This window comes from Dufourea novaeangliae, unplaced genomic scaffold (genome assembly GCF_001272555.1).
Source record: "Dufourea novaeangliae isolate 0120121106 unplaced genomic scaffold, ASM127255v1 scaffold170, whole genome shotgun sequence".
NCBI lineage: Eukaryota > Metazoa > Arthropoda > Insecta > Hymenoptera > Halictidae > Dufourea > Dufourea novaeangliae.
Genome location: NW_015374081.1, coordinates 1,069,178 through 1,085,410, shown reverse-complemented (window position 1 = coordinate 1,085,410; position 16,233 = coordinate 1,069,178). Strand labels below are relative to the sequence as shown.

Below are 16,233 nucleotides of genomic sequence, written 5' to 3'. Positions count from 1 at the left end.
TCTAGAACTGGCGTTACCAGAATATATATTTGAATTGTTTCATGTATAATTGTGTGTGAACATTTATGTAATTTGGTGAATGCGCAGTTCTGTTTGGAAATGGTAGAACATCTGTGGCGGTTTGCGAAAAACGTATTTCATGTACGTGTGTTATACATTCTGCGTCAATTTTATGATGTTCTACAAGCGTAAACAGTACCTACTGAGCTTTAATGTTTCTTAAGAAAGTGTATAATTAATACTTTATCTCGCAAAAAATTCTCTAACAATTTGCCAGATTTATTTCACGTATGAATTGTATCTTGATACTGAACGAAAGGAGTGTAATCTCTCTTTCCAAAACGTGTTTCCAGCTTTGCCCCAACTACCAAGAAACATAAACTGAGCTAATGAACCTCCCTGTATCTTCAAAATCTTAGTATCGGTTTCATAGTTGGTCCATAAAAAATCAATAATACTGAATCGACTGTAGAGAACGCACTAAAGTCCTTTACAGAAAGAATAAAATATTCATCGTCTATTTTCATATATTATCCTGTAAATGAGTGAATCTCCATAAACATCTACAATTCAATGATAACGATACACAAACTGTCCTTATAAATCTCTCTAATCATTTACCCGCTATATTTCAAATTCCAAAAGTTCCACAGATGTTAGGGTCCCAAAAAAAGGTGTTCGACGTTTCATCCAGGAATCCAGAAGACTTGGCCCGAACTCTTACGACATTCTTCTAGCGTCGAGAAGACAACCGAGGTCCGTGGACAAAAAAGAATTGCGGAGAGAGACGAAGAAACGGAGCAAGGAGGGGAGATGGTGGAGGACGAGGAGGAGGAAGAAGAAGAAGAAGAAGACGGGCGTGTGGCGTGCGTTCGTCGTACGGGACGTGTTATTAGCCGGCACCCTCTTTCACGTTGCCCCGTTCCTCCTCGAGCACCGCTCGTCTCATCTCCTTTTTTCTCTGATTTCCTATGCGGGGGCTAGAAGCGCGTTTAATTAACATAGCTGGCGTGGCTGCATCCCTCTTCTCCTGGGTGTCGAGCAGCCAGTCAGCTTTCACGGGCCATTGCACGCACGATACACGTATTACAAACTATATTTCTTTCTCGCCCCAACCCCTGCTCGCCTCTGTCCCTCTCGCTCGGCCCGGATGTGCGGTGTGGGTGTGATTTAAATGTTAACAGGAAATTTTCGAGATCGACGCCGGCCCACCGAAATATATGGCTACGGGCGCTTCTTGAACGATCGTTAACCTATTTCATTTATGATCGTGAAATTTTGACGTTTAGAACAGTGTTGGGACCTTGTTTCGAGTAGAACAGATCAGCTCGATCGTGTGCAACGAGTGATTCAGAGTTTACGTTGATGTAGAACACATTTTTGGGTAACCGTAATTTAATCGATCTTGAAGATTATTCTTTCATGTTAGACACACTTTTATTCGCATTTCATTTTATTACCTGTGGATACAGGTTCCAGAATCTTAGACTGCAATCTGACTTGCAACAAACGGTGTTGGAGATAAAGGGCTTTGAAGTGGGTTTTAAGGTAAAGCATTCATTTTTGGAAAGAAACGAATCATCAGCAGAAGAATAGTATAGAAATAAATGCTTAAATATTGGAGACAACAGCTGATTGGTATACGTAAAAAATGGCTATCTTTTAAGGAACGACGAGAAAGGAATAATTCCCTTTCTAATGTATAACTCAAAGTAATGTACAAACTATGAATTAATATACGATAACAGCTACTGTTTTATTATAATTTCTTGACATTTCTATAAACAAACTTGCAAATTATATTCTACAACTGGAAAGAATACACACTGCCTGTTATTTACTGTTCCATTACTTACAGACCATCCTGTGCAGTGTACCATAAAATTTACAGAAAAAGCGAAGTTTATTTGGAATTTATCGGGTTTATTTACCAATAAATGTATCTGTTAAATATTTGTGTAACTAATAAAAAAGATGTGATTTGTATGTGTCGACTTTCGACGCTTAAAATCACACCATGCACCGTGACTGAAAAAGATTTTAACATTTTTTGTTAGAATGTAATTTCATACATTCTTGGTTCTCCACCGTCAATTGTAGTAATCAATCAGTGTATTTTTTTTAACGTTGTAGAGTGCAAAGTAGAAAATGATTCTTTCTAAAGAAGATTCGGAATTTTAAAATCAAATTCCTGCAAATAGGGCATAGTTCTCGAAAAAAATGACTTAAGAAAATTTGTTAACCACGCATCTACTGTTGAACAAGACTCCGATGATGTGTCTGGTCATTACTCGCCATTTCTACTTATTCCAAGACCAAATGCATGCGTAACAGAACAATGTTCAAAATCTATTTTCCAGGCTACAAAACCTTGAGTAGAAATTTTTTTTGCAGTTTTTTCTTATATATTCACAAACAATCATTCTACGTTTAATTATAACTCGAGCCTCTCCTCACGATGTATATTGTTCAGTCGAATGTATTTAATAGTTATAGCAAATAGTTTTTTCATTCAGCGTATATGTACAGTACCGGACGAAAGTATTCATACACCGTTTAAAACGGAACAACTTTTTTAAAATTGGTCCAAATGACTTCAGTTTACTAAATGATGTGTAAAAAAGATTAAAAAGTTGTAGAAAACGACCTTTACTATTTTCTTCGCGATTCCGACCAATTGCAACTTTGAAATTTTTTTACACATCATTTAATAAATTAATGTCCCTAACTTCACAAAAAAACTCAAGTCATTTGGACCAATTTTAAAAAAATTGTTCCGTTTTAAAGGGTGTACGAATACTTTTGTTCTGTACTGTATATACGTACATACACGTTGAAGGTGACTGCGCAAGCGTGCTGCGCGCGGAGTAGCATGTGGTAGATATAATGCACGCCTACCCACGGAAATGCTCTTTTTGACGGATCGCCCGACTAATTTGGTCGTTGTCACCCGGTAGGCCTGAGAGATTAATGGCGACCACCTAGCCTACTCCATCGCGTGTTCCTTGGAAATTCTTTCGCGACTCGAGACAGACAAAACGGTGGCCCCTTAATTAAGAGTTCCGAATAGGAACAATAATGCAGTGCCAACGCTCGCTACCCTCGATTTATTCGCCCCGACTCGTGACTATTCGCTCGAGCAAAGGCAAATCTATTCGAATCTATTCTCTAGCAACTTTGACTTAACGCAGTCTTTGTAAATTTCGGACAATTTCAAACTGTCTCGAACGAGAAGATACTCTTGAAACAGCGAAGTAATTACTTGAAACTTTTAAGATTACGATTTGTAGATTTGTCGATCGTCAGTAATTGCGCCTAGTTAACTTGTGACCATACTGCAGACGATTATAGTAATTAATATTTTTCTAGACTAATTTTTTACAGAGAAAGTGTTTAATTTCTAAAAATACATAAAGTAATCTCAAAACTAGACTTGCGATCAGTGGGATAGATAGGTTATGTGTATTTGCAAAATAAACGGTGATCTGAAATTTAGTCTAGTAAAAAGTTTGAAACAGTTTATGAATGTTCTTATCTAATTTGAAATTAGATAGGAGCCTACAGTAAAGGAATTTCTCTTCGATTCCAATTTCTGTAAATTACTCTATACAAATTTATATTTTCATAAACATCCACAACTTGTTAACAATGCATTCAAAAAGTGGACAATTACTCGTAGTTCAAGATGGATACGTTTGGTTCAAAAACTCACCGATCAGAAGACACCTGAAACTTCACCTTCTTCGTCAAGAACGATCGTTTTTTGTCAGCATTTTCTTCTCCGCAAGTCACCAACAACTGCTTACACGACGAGGAGCGCAGTGTCTACGCGCCATTTACCGCTGCTCTATTGTCGGACACGTTGCGCCATCTTGCGGGCTACAAGAAAAATATCAAAAATTATTATCGGCATAGAACAGTTTTAAGCGGCAAATTTAACACGCATGAATCAATAACTTATATTTACATTATAACAGTATCACGTTGGCAGCATTATTAACACTAGAACTACCGAAGCAGCCAAAATGACTGATTAGTTCAGTCTTATAACAATAATTAAAATGTTACAATACATTTTCTCAAATCTTTTACATGTATTACAATATAAAAATGAAGATACTGGTTAATTTTTAAATTTGTATATTATCAAAAGTTTTTCACGTTTATCCACCGATCGGAGCAAATATACGTTTATCGTCGGTAGTTCTAGTGTTAAAGAAAGAAGAAAAGTTGTGTGAAAGTAAAGGATAATCCAAATGCGCTAACCTATAAGGGGTGAAAATCTGGTATTAAAACAGAAAACACTTATCTAGGATCCATGAACGGTAGTAATTGAAACTATACATTCAATGCGAATACTTTATTTTTAAATCAATAATACAACGTAGAGTAGTCGTCTCATGGGTAAAATGTCCTTACAAGGAAAAGTATTTGTGACGTAGTTAAAGTTTTGCAAACACGAGAGTGAAAGGAACAGCGTTAAAAAAGAAATAAACAATAATGTAGCGGTATTGCCAGTATAAAAACGACTAGAATGACGTAGTACAAACGAATGCAGTGTTCGCATGCAAACTGGCCAAGCATTAAATACACCGGCTCTTGGTATTCAATTCTACGATCGCACAAGAAACACATTAAATGCCATTTATAAATTCTTACGTATTTATCTGGAACGGTTTCGGTATCACATTCGACAAGTAGTTTAGGACGTAGTACCGATTCAATTGGAACGTATTCAGTCTTTGAGAACGTTTAATAATTCCTAAGAACACAACAAGCACCCATATTAATGTGTTCTCTTTTCTACAATTCGTTACTATCAAAATGTTTTCATTAAATTTTTCCTGGAATGCACGGTACAGCAGGAGCTATCTACTGTCGGCCAAAAAATAATGCACTACAAACATCGGAACGTAAATTGCTGTTTAGCTTGGCACAATGTGAACAAGGCTCCAGAAATTTCTCGAAGTTAATCTGCGGTTTATTTCAAGGAAGTCGGGAAGGATTTCATTTTAGACTGGTAGATGCCCGCGGCCAGTTTGTGCTCGTCTTGCAGAGTCGAGTCTTTCATCACGTGTTGATACGTATGAGTGATCCTCTCTTTGTCACGGATCGCTAAATCCTTCCACTCCTTTTCCAGATTGTTCATCAGTGCCTCCCTTTGATGTCGCGCGTCCTTGATCCCGGATCTGTCGTCTTCGTGCAACCACTTCTGCCATATTTCCTTCGCTTCCTCGCTACAAATATTGTAAACAGACAATGTGCGAGACATTTTTAGCGACTGACGTATAAAATCACGTTTAAACTATCCCAGGATAACGATGTATAAGAGACAGATGAATGACTTGAGAGAAGAAGGACAAAGGATATCACAGTTTGGTAAGTATGTCTTAACACTTAATAGTTAATTAAAACGACATTCTCGCTGCCCAATGTACCATTCCGATCGAGGTTCGTCATTAATCTAGATATTGAGTGTTTTTTTGAAAGAAAAAGTTTTGAAGAAGTACTTTATCACTGAAACTTTAGTAAACATCATAAGTACTGCCTAACGTAACTACGTTCGAGATCCAAGTGCGAGCTGAAGTCAAACTCAATTTTTACAAATACATCGAAAGGTGATCCAATTGCAGATTGCCACTCTACTTGCGAACTATCGACGAACGAATGTAGGGCGTACAGGATGACGAACGTTTTGGCACGCATTTACAAAATGCTCGATACGCGCGGTAGCGTGTATATACCGTGAGACGTGAATGACTCACGGTTTTCGGTTGCAACATCAGACGGAGTTCGACTAATTCGAGAAGCAGGAGGTGCCATTCGTCGTCCTAGACCCTTAGCATCGCTCACGGTCACGTGCCGGGATTGCAACAAATCAAATCTTCAGATGAATATTAAAAGGAACCAATAACATGTGCACTCGATGACTGACATCTATTTGTACGATTAACTCATACCGAATATTATATCATGATCTAAATATTTCTGTAGAGTAGATCTTGATGTTGATGCGATCGGACCTGACAGAATGTTCTCCAAGAGGAAGTAAGACTATTTTTAATTAGTGAGCATTGGTAAGTGTTAAGAAATGTATTTTCCAGTGCAAACGTAGTAAGTAGACTGTGGATATTTATGCAAGTACAGATTTTTCAATCGCATTCCAAATTAAAGATAAAAATATCATTAAACCATTTTAAACGTTTTTAATACGATTAGTCCCAGTGTTCTATAAACACATAAAATCCACCGTCTACTAGGGCATTATAAATATGCATGTTAAATTCCTTAAAAAAATCGGAATGTTCGGAGTAACGAAGTTCCCTTGTTAGTTCAAGTTAAGTTTACCTGTACATCGTCGAGTCCATGCAGACACTCTCGCGTGCAGTCAGTTCCGCTTCTCTCTTGCCGATGTTGAGCAACCCCATCTTTCTCACCTCTTCGTCCATCTGAAGATTCTCGATGTTGTACACCTGTTTCTCTCGAATCAATTCCAGCCTGTTCCTCATGTCCCTCAGTCGCAGGGCCTCGTCCCAGCTCTGCTTGTTGCACGCGTGTTGCTCCCTCTTCGCGAGGTCCTCGATGTTGTTCTTCAGCTCGTTGTGGGTCAAGTAGAGAAACATCTGCTTCGAGAGATTCTTGTCGCCGGGAACCATTCGTAGCCAGGGCATGGTCTTTTCGACTTCGAATTGCCGATTGTCCTTCCTGTTCACGCCGATCCTTGCTTCATCCTCTTGCACGGTATATCTGTCCCACTTGTCTTTCTCATGGCGGGCCGAGGATTCCGCGAATGTCTCCGCGTGAGGAGTATCAGCCTCATCGCCGGATATCTCCGGATGATCGATTTCTATGTCCTGCTGATGGTTGTTTTCCTGAGAGTCTATCCGATCATGCATCGAACACGAACCCAACTTTACAGTCACTTCGTCCAGACAGCTACTGGGGTTCGAGTCCTCTTTTGTATTTTCTTTATTATTTGCATGAACAACATTTTCATGTCGCCCAGTGGGAGCACTAAAGGTCGGAGAAGTCCTATGCTCTCTATATGAATCATATTCCTCGCGACCCTCGTGTCTTACATTCGTGTTTTGCAAACTCCGACGTGCAAAATAGGCCGATGTATTACGAGAATGAATTTCAGGAGACTGAAAATCATCGTCGTTGGTATGCTTGGTGTCGTTCTCGCTCATTTCGAAATTCCTAGGATAAGAATTCGGTCGGTTTTGATGAATTAAGTTCGTCGAGTCTCTACAGACACGAGGAGACTGAAGATTAGTGCCTTTGAGGGTATTCCAACGCGGACTAGTTGAATCCGTGGGACAAACGAAATAGGATTGGAATCTTCGGCAGGTTTTAGGCAAATAAAGACTTTGTTCTGCCCTTCGTTCCTTCAATTTTTGCTTGAGAACCTCCAATGATTTCTCCTCGGGACGAGATCGCGGTTTATTTCGTTCCTCCAATTCACGTCTGTAGGTCTTTTCTTCCTCTTTCAGCAAGTTTCTCAATTTGTTGCGTCTAACTAAAAGTCTTTCCCTTTTCCTAGCCTTTTCCAGCTCGCCTTTCGGATCTATGTTCTTGTAATTCCACGAATCATAGTGCTTCGCGATTCTACACTCTCGCTCGAAGTATCTCGCAGCTTGCTGGTAATAGTCGTACTTGCGGAACGCCTCGTTGTTTTTCTGTGCGGCCAACTGGTACTGCTTCTCCCGGAATCGACTAACCCTTGAACAACACAAGTCTCATTGATTTCATGAAAATATGTGGAATCTGATGGAAAGAACAAGAATTAATAATTTTTTGGACATCGAACGGATTCACCGTACTTTATTACCGTCCCAGTAAAACGCTAACAAATAGCTTTCGATTTTACGTTCGAAAACATAGAAACTTTTTTTACCTTCACTGCGTAAAGTAAAAGATGAGAAAACAACAAATCGATAGATTTATTAAAAATTATTTAACGTGTGCAAAGGCAAAGGTTCACTCGTTGGTCTGTTTTTTAATACATTGACTGCTACGTCACCCAAATATGGGTCACACATTCCAAAGAAGCTGGATTATTTATATACCGTTGCAAAGTTAAGCGTAAAATTAATAATCACAGTATGTATAACTTAAAACAACATAAACAGTGTCTACGCATATATTTTCGACGATCTATGACTTAAAAAACCAAATAATATACGTCTGGCTGCGTACAACCTTTTTCACTGTGACAGTCAACGTGTTAAATCCTAATATTATCTTTCTTCTTCCCATAAATATTTCCATAATCTTAAAGAAAGTTCTGTTCTCTATCGCTCATTTCGTAAATATCGTCTAAAGTTTCTTCCGTTTAGACGATTGAAAAACGAATCGTCGACAGATCCAAAAAAAAAAACGGGATACGCAGAACCGATCGTCAGCCGATGACCCTGAGGATCGATCGACCTTCGTGTCGATCGGCACCCATGTGCATCGTAAACAGAAGTGCGGTATACGGCGGCATGAACCCCAAGAGAAGGGGCGTTTCACATCGAGAGAGCATCCTAGAAGAAGAGGACCGTCTTCTATTTCGAGCATGCGTCTCTCTGTGACGTCACGCGGCCGAAAATATCGCGCGGTTAGGGAGGTGCAGTCGTGGCCCTGATGTGTGGTCCAGGTCTCAATCTTTCCCAGACTCCCAAAAATTCTCAACCACTACGCTCATCGAGAATACCCCGCTAACTACCCGTGGATCCGTTACGCGAACCGAGAAGTACGTTTAGTCACCAAAAAAAAAAAAAAAAGGGTTTCTTCTCTGGACCTCCGGCGGGATCAGTGAACCGCGTGTAGGATCCGGACAATATCCCCGAGTGCGAAACGTCTCGAGGAAAAGTGGGTCGTAAACTCTATCTCTGTTCCACGTAAAACCGATCCCCACCTAATCCCGTCGTCCAGGAGTCCGTTCAGTGGCGCATCGTACACGTCCTACAGAGGATCCTCGACGTCCGACCCGCGCCGTGGTACTCGTGGTCTTCGAGAACATTAAAACCACCCCCGTGTGTGTCCGTCAGGTGGAACGATCGAGAAACGAAAGTCGAACCGGATCGTAGAGGCACTGTGACAGACAGAACGAAGAAAGAATGCCAGGCCCCGGTGGTCAACCACCGCAGAGGACCACCTTCCGACCACCCTGGGTCAAGGATGGTCCGAACCCTCTGCCGATGCCAACCGCACCATGGACCCTGAATTCCCGGAGGGACTCCAAAACGAAAGCCGACGAACCACCGCCGTTCACCCAAGTGACCCTCAAAGTGAGTTTTCTTTCTTCATTTTTCTTTCGATACGTCAATTTGCCTGCGTATAATGGTTTAACTATAAGTTTTCGAATGTTGTATTGTTCTTTTACTGTATTTCTTGGGATCGTATAATGGAAGATTAATGATACGTATTTGTTGAGTCAAGGAGATCGAGTTTTAGTCATTTCAGGTAAACCGTCATGTTTGTTTGTAATGTCCAATGTGTAATAGAGATACGACAGCATTGACTGGTCCTACACGCGGTCGTTCTACTAGAAATACGAACGGCCGCATTTCTGCAGCCTTTTTCCATTCAGATATTGGGTTTCAAAGTCACCGGACCCGGCTATTAATAGGTCGCGTGGGTGTCGAGTAGCAAGTTTGCGTTATAAACATTTCGACAAACACCAAATTTACAAGGACATTGCATTCGTACTGTTTCTGACTAATCGATCGGGACCGTGACGTGTTTCTCGTCGAAACCGATGGCGAACATTACCGTTCCCCAGGCATAACTATCCGTTCCGTTTATAATCACGATTTATTTATTTTACAAGTAAGAATCGTTATGAACGTGTATACACAAGACTCGCGTGGAATTCTGGTTCGTCTGTTTATTTGTATTTTTTTCTTTTCCACAGTCGCGTACCGATCCCAAAAAACGCGTACACTTCTGATATTCTGGCGTCGAGCCACGTGAAAATCCATCGAATGACGAAACGGATCCGCCATGATCAGAACCCGAGGGAAAACCCCGAAAAACGTGAGATGCTCGATATTTTCGATGACACGTGGCCGCACCGTGTCCGTTAACGTCACGTGTATTGTTTACAATTGTAGCTGCCAGTTAGATCATCGACGAGTTCGATTGTGATTTACGTAGGTGTACGCGACCAACCCTCACGATCATCGTACCGTGAAAATTATGGTTGAAAGTTGTCCAACAGATGCGCGATCCACGAAAGTTCCAAAAATATCGATTTATTCATTTCCCTCGTTTCACCCAATTATAAATTGCAGTGAAATTTCTAGATCAGCAAAAATGTTGAGCATTTATTCGCAGAGTTATCATATCCTTTAGTTTTCAAATGAATGAAAGCATAGATCTCGAACAATGGCATTGAAATCAGATGTACTGGAATTAGATCGTACGGTCGGATAGAAATTGGAAAAATTTTGTTAAATGTTATGATATGCAAATAGAGGTTGATTTATAACGTGTACTCACGGTATCAAAGAGTCAGATCAATTTCCCTTTCACGATACGAGAGAGATCGTACTAGCCTCACGGGTCCTCGCATATAAGCCTCTGGGTCACGATTATTTAAAGAACACGCATTTCTATTTCAAATGTCTTGCCAGCTACGTCTTCCGCCAGTTTCTTAACGAGTTTATATCAACGCTTCTCGCGTGAATGTACACCGATAGATCGAATAAATCTTGCGGATTCCGCTACCGCGTTCGATTTTTCCAACCATTCACCGAACTGAGAACAATTTTCATTCATAGGACAGTCTAGCGAAGAATTCGATGTAGGAACATTTTTTCCTTTGTAAAGGAAAAAAAAACACGATTGGAGTTTTAATCGAAGCTTCTAGCATAGAATCGATCGAGAAGGAAAGTACCATTCGAATTATTTAAAGACGACCGAACGAACTTCGATACTTGCCAAGAGAATTCTCGAGACTTTCTTTCTTTAGGATAGAAGAGCTAGCTGGTGGAGGTGTACGGGCCGTTGTTTTTTTCTTCTACTTTTTTCAACACAACTACCTTTCCACGTTACAGCTGGAGGTGTCGTTCTTTTGTTGTAATACGTCGTGTCTTACAAGTGGTCGTAACGGGTTGATCCGAGATACAAGACGGAAGCAAGTGTTCGGTCGGAGAACAATGGGCTGGTTGTGCTCGAAGAATTAAGTACGCGTTGACTAACAAGCTGGCGCGCAAACATTGCTGGTACAAATAAACAGAATATCTAGGTTCCTTCGGTACTTGAACGAAACAGATAACGGATATTAACATTCATAAAACAGATCAAACTACACATCCAACACTATACATTGTTTAGTGATTTAATGGAAACTGTTAAATTTTTTTAACACGTTGGACGTTACAATTTTTACTCTTGGGACGGTATCACTGATATTAACAATATAAGTATTTACGCGTTGACTACTCCACTACTAATTATATTCATAAAACGTTAAACTTTCCTGCTCAGAAATTCAATGTTCTTTCATGACCAATATAGCAGTCAACGTGTAAAAAAAATTGTAAAAAGTGTCATTGATAAACTAATAGAATAAAATTTGAAAACGAAATAGATCAATTATACATACTGTGATTAGTAAATTTCCGTCAGTTATTCAGTGATGTATTGTAAAACAGAGAAAACCCTTCAATCATGGTTGAATTTTTTCGAAGAGAAGAAAAAGTTACGAAACGTTATATTGAAAATTGTCTAACAATTGTCTAAACGATTGGTGTTACGGTAAAAACATTGATATTAATTGTGATTCTTTCGACTTGTAGAGTGTACCGAAATCGGAAACGAAGCCCGCGGCGGAACCCCAACCCCGTAAACAGAGCAAGATCACAATAATTCCGGCGCAGCCGAAAAGCGAGAAGAAAACGAGCAGTCAACCGGCGTCGACGAAGCCCCGCGAGAATGGACGACAAGAGCCAAATTCGAGGCCACAGCTCGAACGACAGGTTCGAATCGAGAGGTCTCGATCTCGAGGTGACACTGTACCTCTCTCCAAGAGTGAGAGCACCACAGGTAACAGAGCATGAACCCTCTCTCCGCTAGAAAAGTCTTCCCCGTTTCACAAGTGCCCCATTCGTGTTCACCAGATTCACCGAAAAGAAACAGTAGAATCGTTACCCATATAACAGAGACACTGGAAAATATCACAAATACATGGCAATTACTATATTTAAAGAAGATCAATCGTTACCAGAGAACACCAAACTATCGGTCCCAAATACAATAGAAGCTTCTCGAGTAATTTACTTACCTCCTATTCAGTCATAGACACGTACAAACCACGCGTAATGTTCACGGCACACTTTGCCTACGATAAAAATACGATTTCCTTATAAATAGGCGCACCGACGCTATCGAAGAGCTCGTCGAGGGCAGCGATCCCGCCACCGCCGCCGCCTAGACCACCGCCACCTCCACCAGCGAGAACGATCCTGAAGGACCTTCCGCCGCTGAACGAGTCGCAACAAGAGAAACTGGAGATGCTGAAGTCGAGGCCACGGAAACGTCCCGACTGGGCGAGCATGATGAAGGAGGTGGAGAGCGGAAGGAGGCTGAAGCACGTCAAGTGCAACGACAGAAGCGCGCCCCTGATCGAGAGGGTGAACAAGGTCACAGCTGATCCAGCAGGTGATCCTCGATCGAACTTCGATCCTACTCAGATCCCCCACTACCGATTCTCTTAGAAGGAACCGGTTCCAGCTGTGTTCGTCGATTAGCCCGTTGCTAGACCCTTTGTGCCGTTACCCCGACAAACACCCTTATACACCATCCCATACGCACCTCTGTGAATGTCGATCCAACGTGATATAATTAATTGAATCGTTAATGAAACGGTTCAATCAGCTTTTGTTCCCGGACTGTGATACGAGCTGTTTGTACATAGTAGAACCTAGCTGTTATTGTTCTGATCCCGTTCCCCTGCACGGGAACACTTTCATTTTGTTGAATAATATTATTATTGTTGAATTAACTGATGTTTTCGTGTTCAGTGGGTTTTTGTCGAATCTCCTCTCTCCCCATGCCCTGTCCCCTTTTATCCTAGTATAAATGAATATTGGAATGCGTTGTGGTCGTCCCTCGAACATGAATGTTCTCTTTTACAGAGTAATATCGATTGTAATTCTTGTGAAATTGTGGAATGAATCGGAAGAACTCGTTCAAGAGTCGTTCTCCACTGATCTGTGTATTTTATTGTATTACGCGTGGACGATGTCTGTTGTACTGATTCGGTGTTTCTGATTAGGGAAGGCACACTTTGTGTTCGAATCTGAAAAGTCGAACATGCATAACCAATTGCTGAAGCAAATTCAGCAGGGTGTACAGCTGAAGAGGGTGCAGACGAATGATCGATCGAGACCGATGCTAGCGGGTCTGAGACAGTTCAGGAGGCAGCTGACGATAGAAGAACAAATGCAGAAAGCTGACGAGCCCACGGATGATTCCGTCTCGGACGAGATGGATGATATCGATGCGGTCAGAGACGATTTGCAGAGCACCAAACAGATGCTTGCTATAGAGCTCAGAAACAAGGAGGCTTTGGAAAGGGAGAACAAGAGATTACAAGTTAGATAGTCAATGAAATATCGTCTAAGTTACTTGAAAGTTTCACGGATGAATTTACTAAAGGGTTTTGTTAACGTCATTTACAGGCAAGGATTCTGAATCTTGAAGCTGAGGTCGGCAGAGAAAAGTCGATAAAAAACGTACAAGAACACAGAAGACACGACGAGAAACTCACGGAATCTTTGAAAAAGGAAGCTCAGCAAGCTAGACACGATGCTGAGAGGTTTGAGAAAGAATATATTACTGTTGCAGAAGAAAGGGACAAATTGAAGAATGAGATGGAGGAGATGAGGAGAATGTATGCTACTTTGGAAAGGCGCATGAAAGCTGGTAAAAATGATTCAATTTTGTTACTACCTGATAGACGTTCTAATTATAAAGTCTTATTTAACATACACTTTTAACCGACTCATTTATTATAATATAAGCTTAGGCAACTGCTACTAATTTATGCAAATGCAATTAACAAACATATGGAAAACTTTTAATAATAAAAATCACCATCACCTCTGTCACCTTCATTAATGATACAATGAAGTGCTTACGCTGATACTAATATTGCTGCTTCTTTTGCGCTTTTATGATCAGAGCAAGAGTATGATGATGAGCCGATAATAGAACTAGCAGACGATATCGACGAGGCGGTGTGGTACACTGTTTCAGGAATGGCACTGGCTGGATGTCCAAGTGCAAAAGATGTAGCAAAAGTTGCTTCTCAGAAGAGTATAGATAAGAAAGAGCCAAGTGAGAGCGAAGAAGAGGAAGAAGAAAGCACAGAAGAAGAAGAAGAAGAGGATGAAGATCCAAAGGCTGTAGCAGAGAAACGACTGCAAAGAGAGGTCAAACTTTTATCAACAAAAATCAGGAATTCCCAGTTAGTACCGATACTCCAATATTCTCAATATAATCGTGTACACATAAGCACAATAAAAAATAATCCTTTATTTAAACAGGGACAAAGCTAGCAATGCTAAAAAAGAACGGCATGCATTGAAAGATCAGATCAAGCAGCAACAAAAGTTATTAAAAGAGGAGAAAAAGAAATTTAAACACCTTCAAAAGGAAGTTGACAAAATGGCAAAGTTAATGTCAGAAACTGATGAGGAGAAAGATGAAGAAGAAGAAGAGGAGGAGGAAGAAACAGAGTCTGAAGAAGAGTCTGAGTCTGAGGAATCTGAGGAAGATGAATCTGAGTCGGAAGACGAAGATGACTCATTGGAAGGCCAAAGAGATTCTTTACAGGTAATTGTGTTACATGTATTTAAAATGTCATATACTAATAGGAGATGACATGATTAAGGATAAAAGTATCGTGTGGTAGTAACAACACTCACTTTTATCAGCTCCCATCAGAAAATAATTATTAATACACATGTGACCGCATTAATATTTTCACAGAAACAAGCTAAAAAGCACGAAGGGCGTTTAGCTGCCTTAAAGAAGGGTAACTATTTACTGAAAGCACAAGTTGACAGACTGAAAGATGACTTAGCGAAGCAACGAGAAGAAAGTCTCTCCCTACAAGAAGATCTAGACTCTGTCTTAGCAGAATTAGGTTAAGTTAATATAAGGAACAGTGAAAACTTACTATGGACAATTGTATACATACACATATAAGTATTACATATGAAAATATAGAAAATTTTCTGCCTGAAAAACAGACACGTAATAGACTAATACACGCACACTCACCTAAATACTTTTCGCAGGAAATATTATACTCCGATCAAATATGTTGTTTAATTTATCCGCAAGGGTACGAAACTACTTCTTTCTGATATCGATTGGCGAACACGATAATTTGTTTTCTCTAGTAACTATGGAAAATATTCTAAACGCGTAGTGAGCCGAAAGAGAAACCATTGAAATGTGTTTATCGACCAAAACAAAAGACGCATTTAAATTTTCTATATACGTATCAACTTAACGTTACTCATGGTACTACGCAAACAAAACAAGTATTTATATAAAATTATAGATACCACTAATTCTCCTTTTTTGCTATCACGTTGTAAAATATTTTTTAATAAAGACGATTGTTAGTCGACGACAAAGTTTTTTGATAGGTTATTGCAAACAAAAAATTATTAACACAACACTCACATGCTTATACAACTGAAATACAATCGACGAGCAGGTTTTCCACAATTTACAAACTTTATTTTTTTTTAACGACGACTTTTCTTTTATTTCGAATACACAAGGACATAAATATATTTATTATGACTACAAAAAGAAAAACCACTGCCACCCGTTAACGTTAAAGTAGTTTGAAAAGGAATGTACAGATGACGCGAGACAAAATCCCTAGCATGCACTTCGAATGCATTGGCGTCGCAAAGTAAATGTTTCGTTGGACTTATAAATTTATTTACACGTAAAAGTATTTACCACTTAACAGATGTGCAGACATATTTTTTCGTAATCATGTGGTTATTGAACAATTCTTATTTTTTTTTACATTTGTTCCAGAGACGTAACTATTATTAAAATGACGAAAAGAAAGTTGTAGATTAGTTATTAACAAGACGCACGGGTAAAGAGGACGCTGATATTTTTAAAATTCAAAATTATATTTGAAAATCAGAATATCACTATTGTTCTCTGTGGGTTACATATTCTATACAATGGTGTCGTAGTTTTAGA

General features: G+C 39.8%; 2 protein-coding genes across 6 annotated transcripts; one reads left to right on the top strand and one right to left on the bottom strand.

Moving 5' to 3' along the window:
- Positions 1 to 4,345: 4,345 nt before the first annotated feature.
- On the bottom strand, positions 4,346 to 15,779 carry LOC107190716 (trichoplein keratin filament-binding protein-like). Its single transcript, XM_015579576.1, has 3 exons — positions 15,691 to 15,779; positions 6,349 to 7,722; positions 4,346 to 5,237 (listed from the first exon to the last, which is right to left on the bottom strand). Coding segments are annotated over exons 1-3 (1,632 nt in total). The 5' UTR covers positions 15,693 to 15,779; the 3' UTR covers positions 4,346 to 4,981.
- LOC107190714 (trichohyalin-like) lies at positions 5,249 to 15,609 on the top strand. Of its 5 annotated transcripts, none has more exons than XM_015579574.1 (9): positions 5,249 to 5,379; positions 9,036 to 9,275; positions 11,790 to 12,036; positions 12,364 to 12,651; positions 13,268 to 13,587; positions 13,674 to 13,917; positions 14,176 to 14,461; positions 14,541 to 14,829; positions 14,986 to 15,609. In XM_015579574.1, the coding sequence occupies exons 2-9, from the start codon at positions 9,105 to 9,107 to the stop codon at positions 15,145 to 15,147; spliced, it is 2,007 nt and encodes a 668-aa protein (XP_015435060.1). In that variant the 5' UTR covers positions 5,249 to 5,379; positions 9,036 to 9,104; the 3' UTR covers positions 15,148 to 15,609. The 5 variants fall into 5 exon arrangements, with proteins under 5 accessions (XP_015435060.1, XP_015435057.1, XP_015435061.1 ...); XM_015579571.1 differs by lacking the exon at positions 5,249 to 5,379 and adding an exon at positions 6,001 to 6,077; XM_015579575.1 differs by lacking the exon at positions 5,249 to 5,379 and adding an exon at positions 6,001 to 6,077 and having other exon boundaries at positions 14,251 to 14,461; positions 14,986 to 15,607.
- Positions 15,780 to 16,233: the final 454 nt, after the last annotated feature.

Coding starts and splice junctions, on each gene's coding strand:
- LOC107190714 (XM_015579574.1), top strand. CDS start 9,105: ATGCCAGGCCCCGGTGGTCAACCACCGCAGAGGACCACCTTCCGACCA. Junction 12,652..13,267: donor GGTCACAGCTGATCCAGCAG/GTGATCCTCGAT, acceptor GTTTCTGATTAG/GGAAGGCACACTTTGTGTTC. Junction 14,830..14,985: donor GCCAAAGAGATTCTTTACAG/GTAATTGTGTTA, acceptor ATATTTTCACAG/AAACAAGCTAAAAAGCACGA.
- LOC107190716 (XM_015579576.1), bottom strand. Junction 5,238..6,348: donor ATGGACTCGACGATGTACAG/GTAAACTTAACT, acceptor CAATATTTGTAG/CGAGGAAGCGAAGGAAATAT.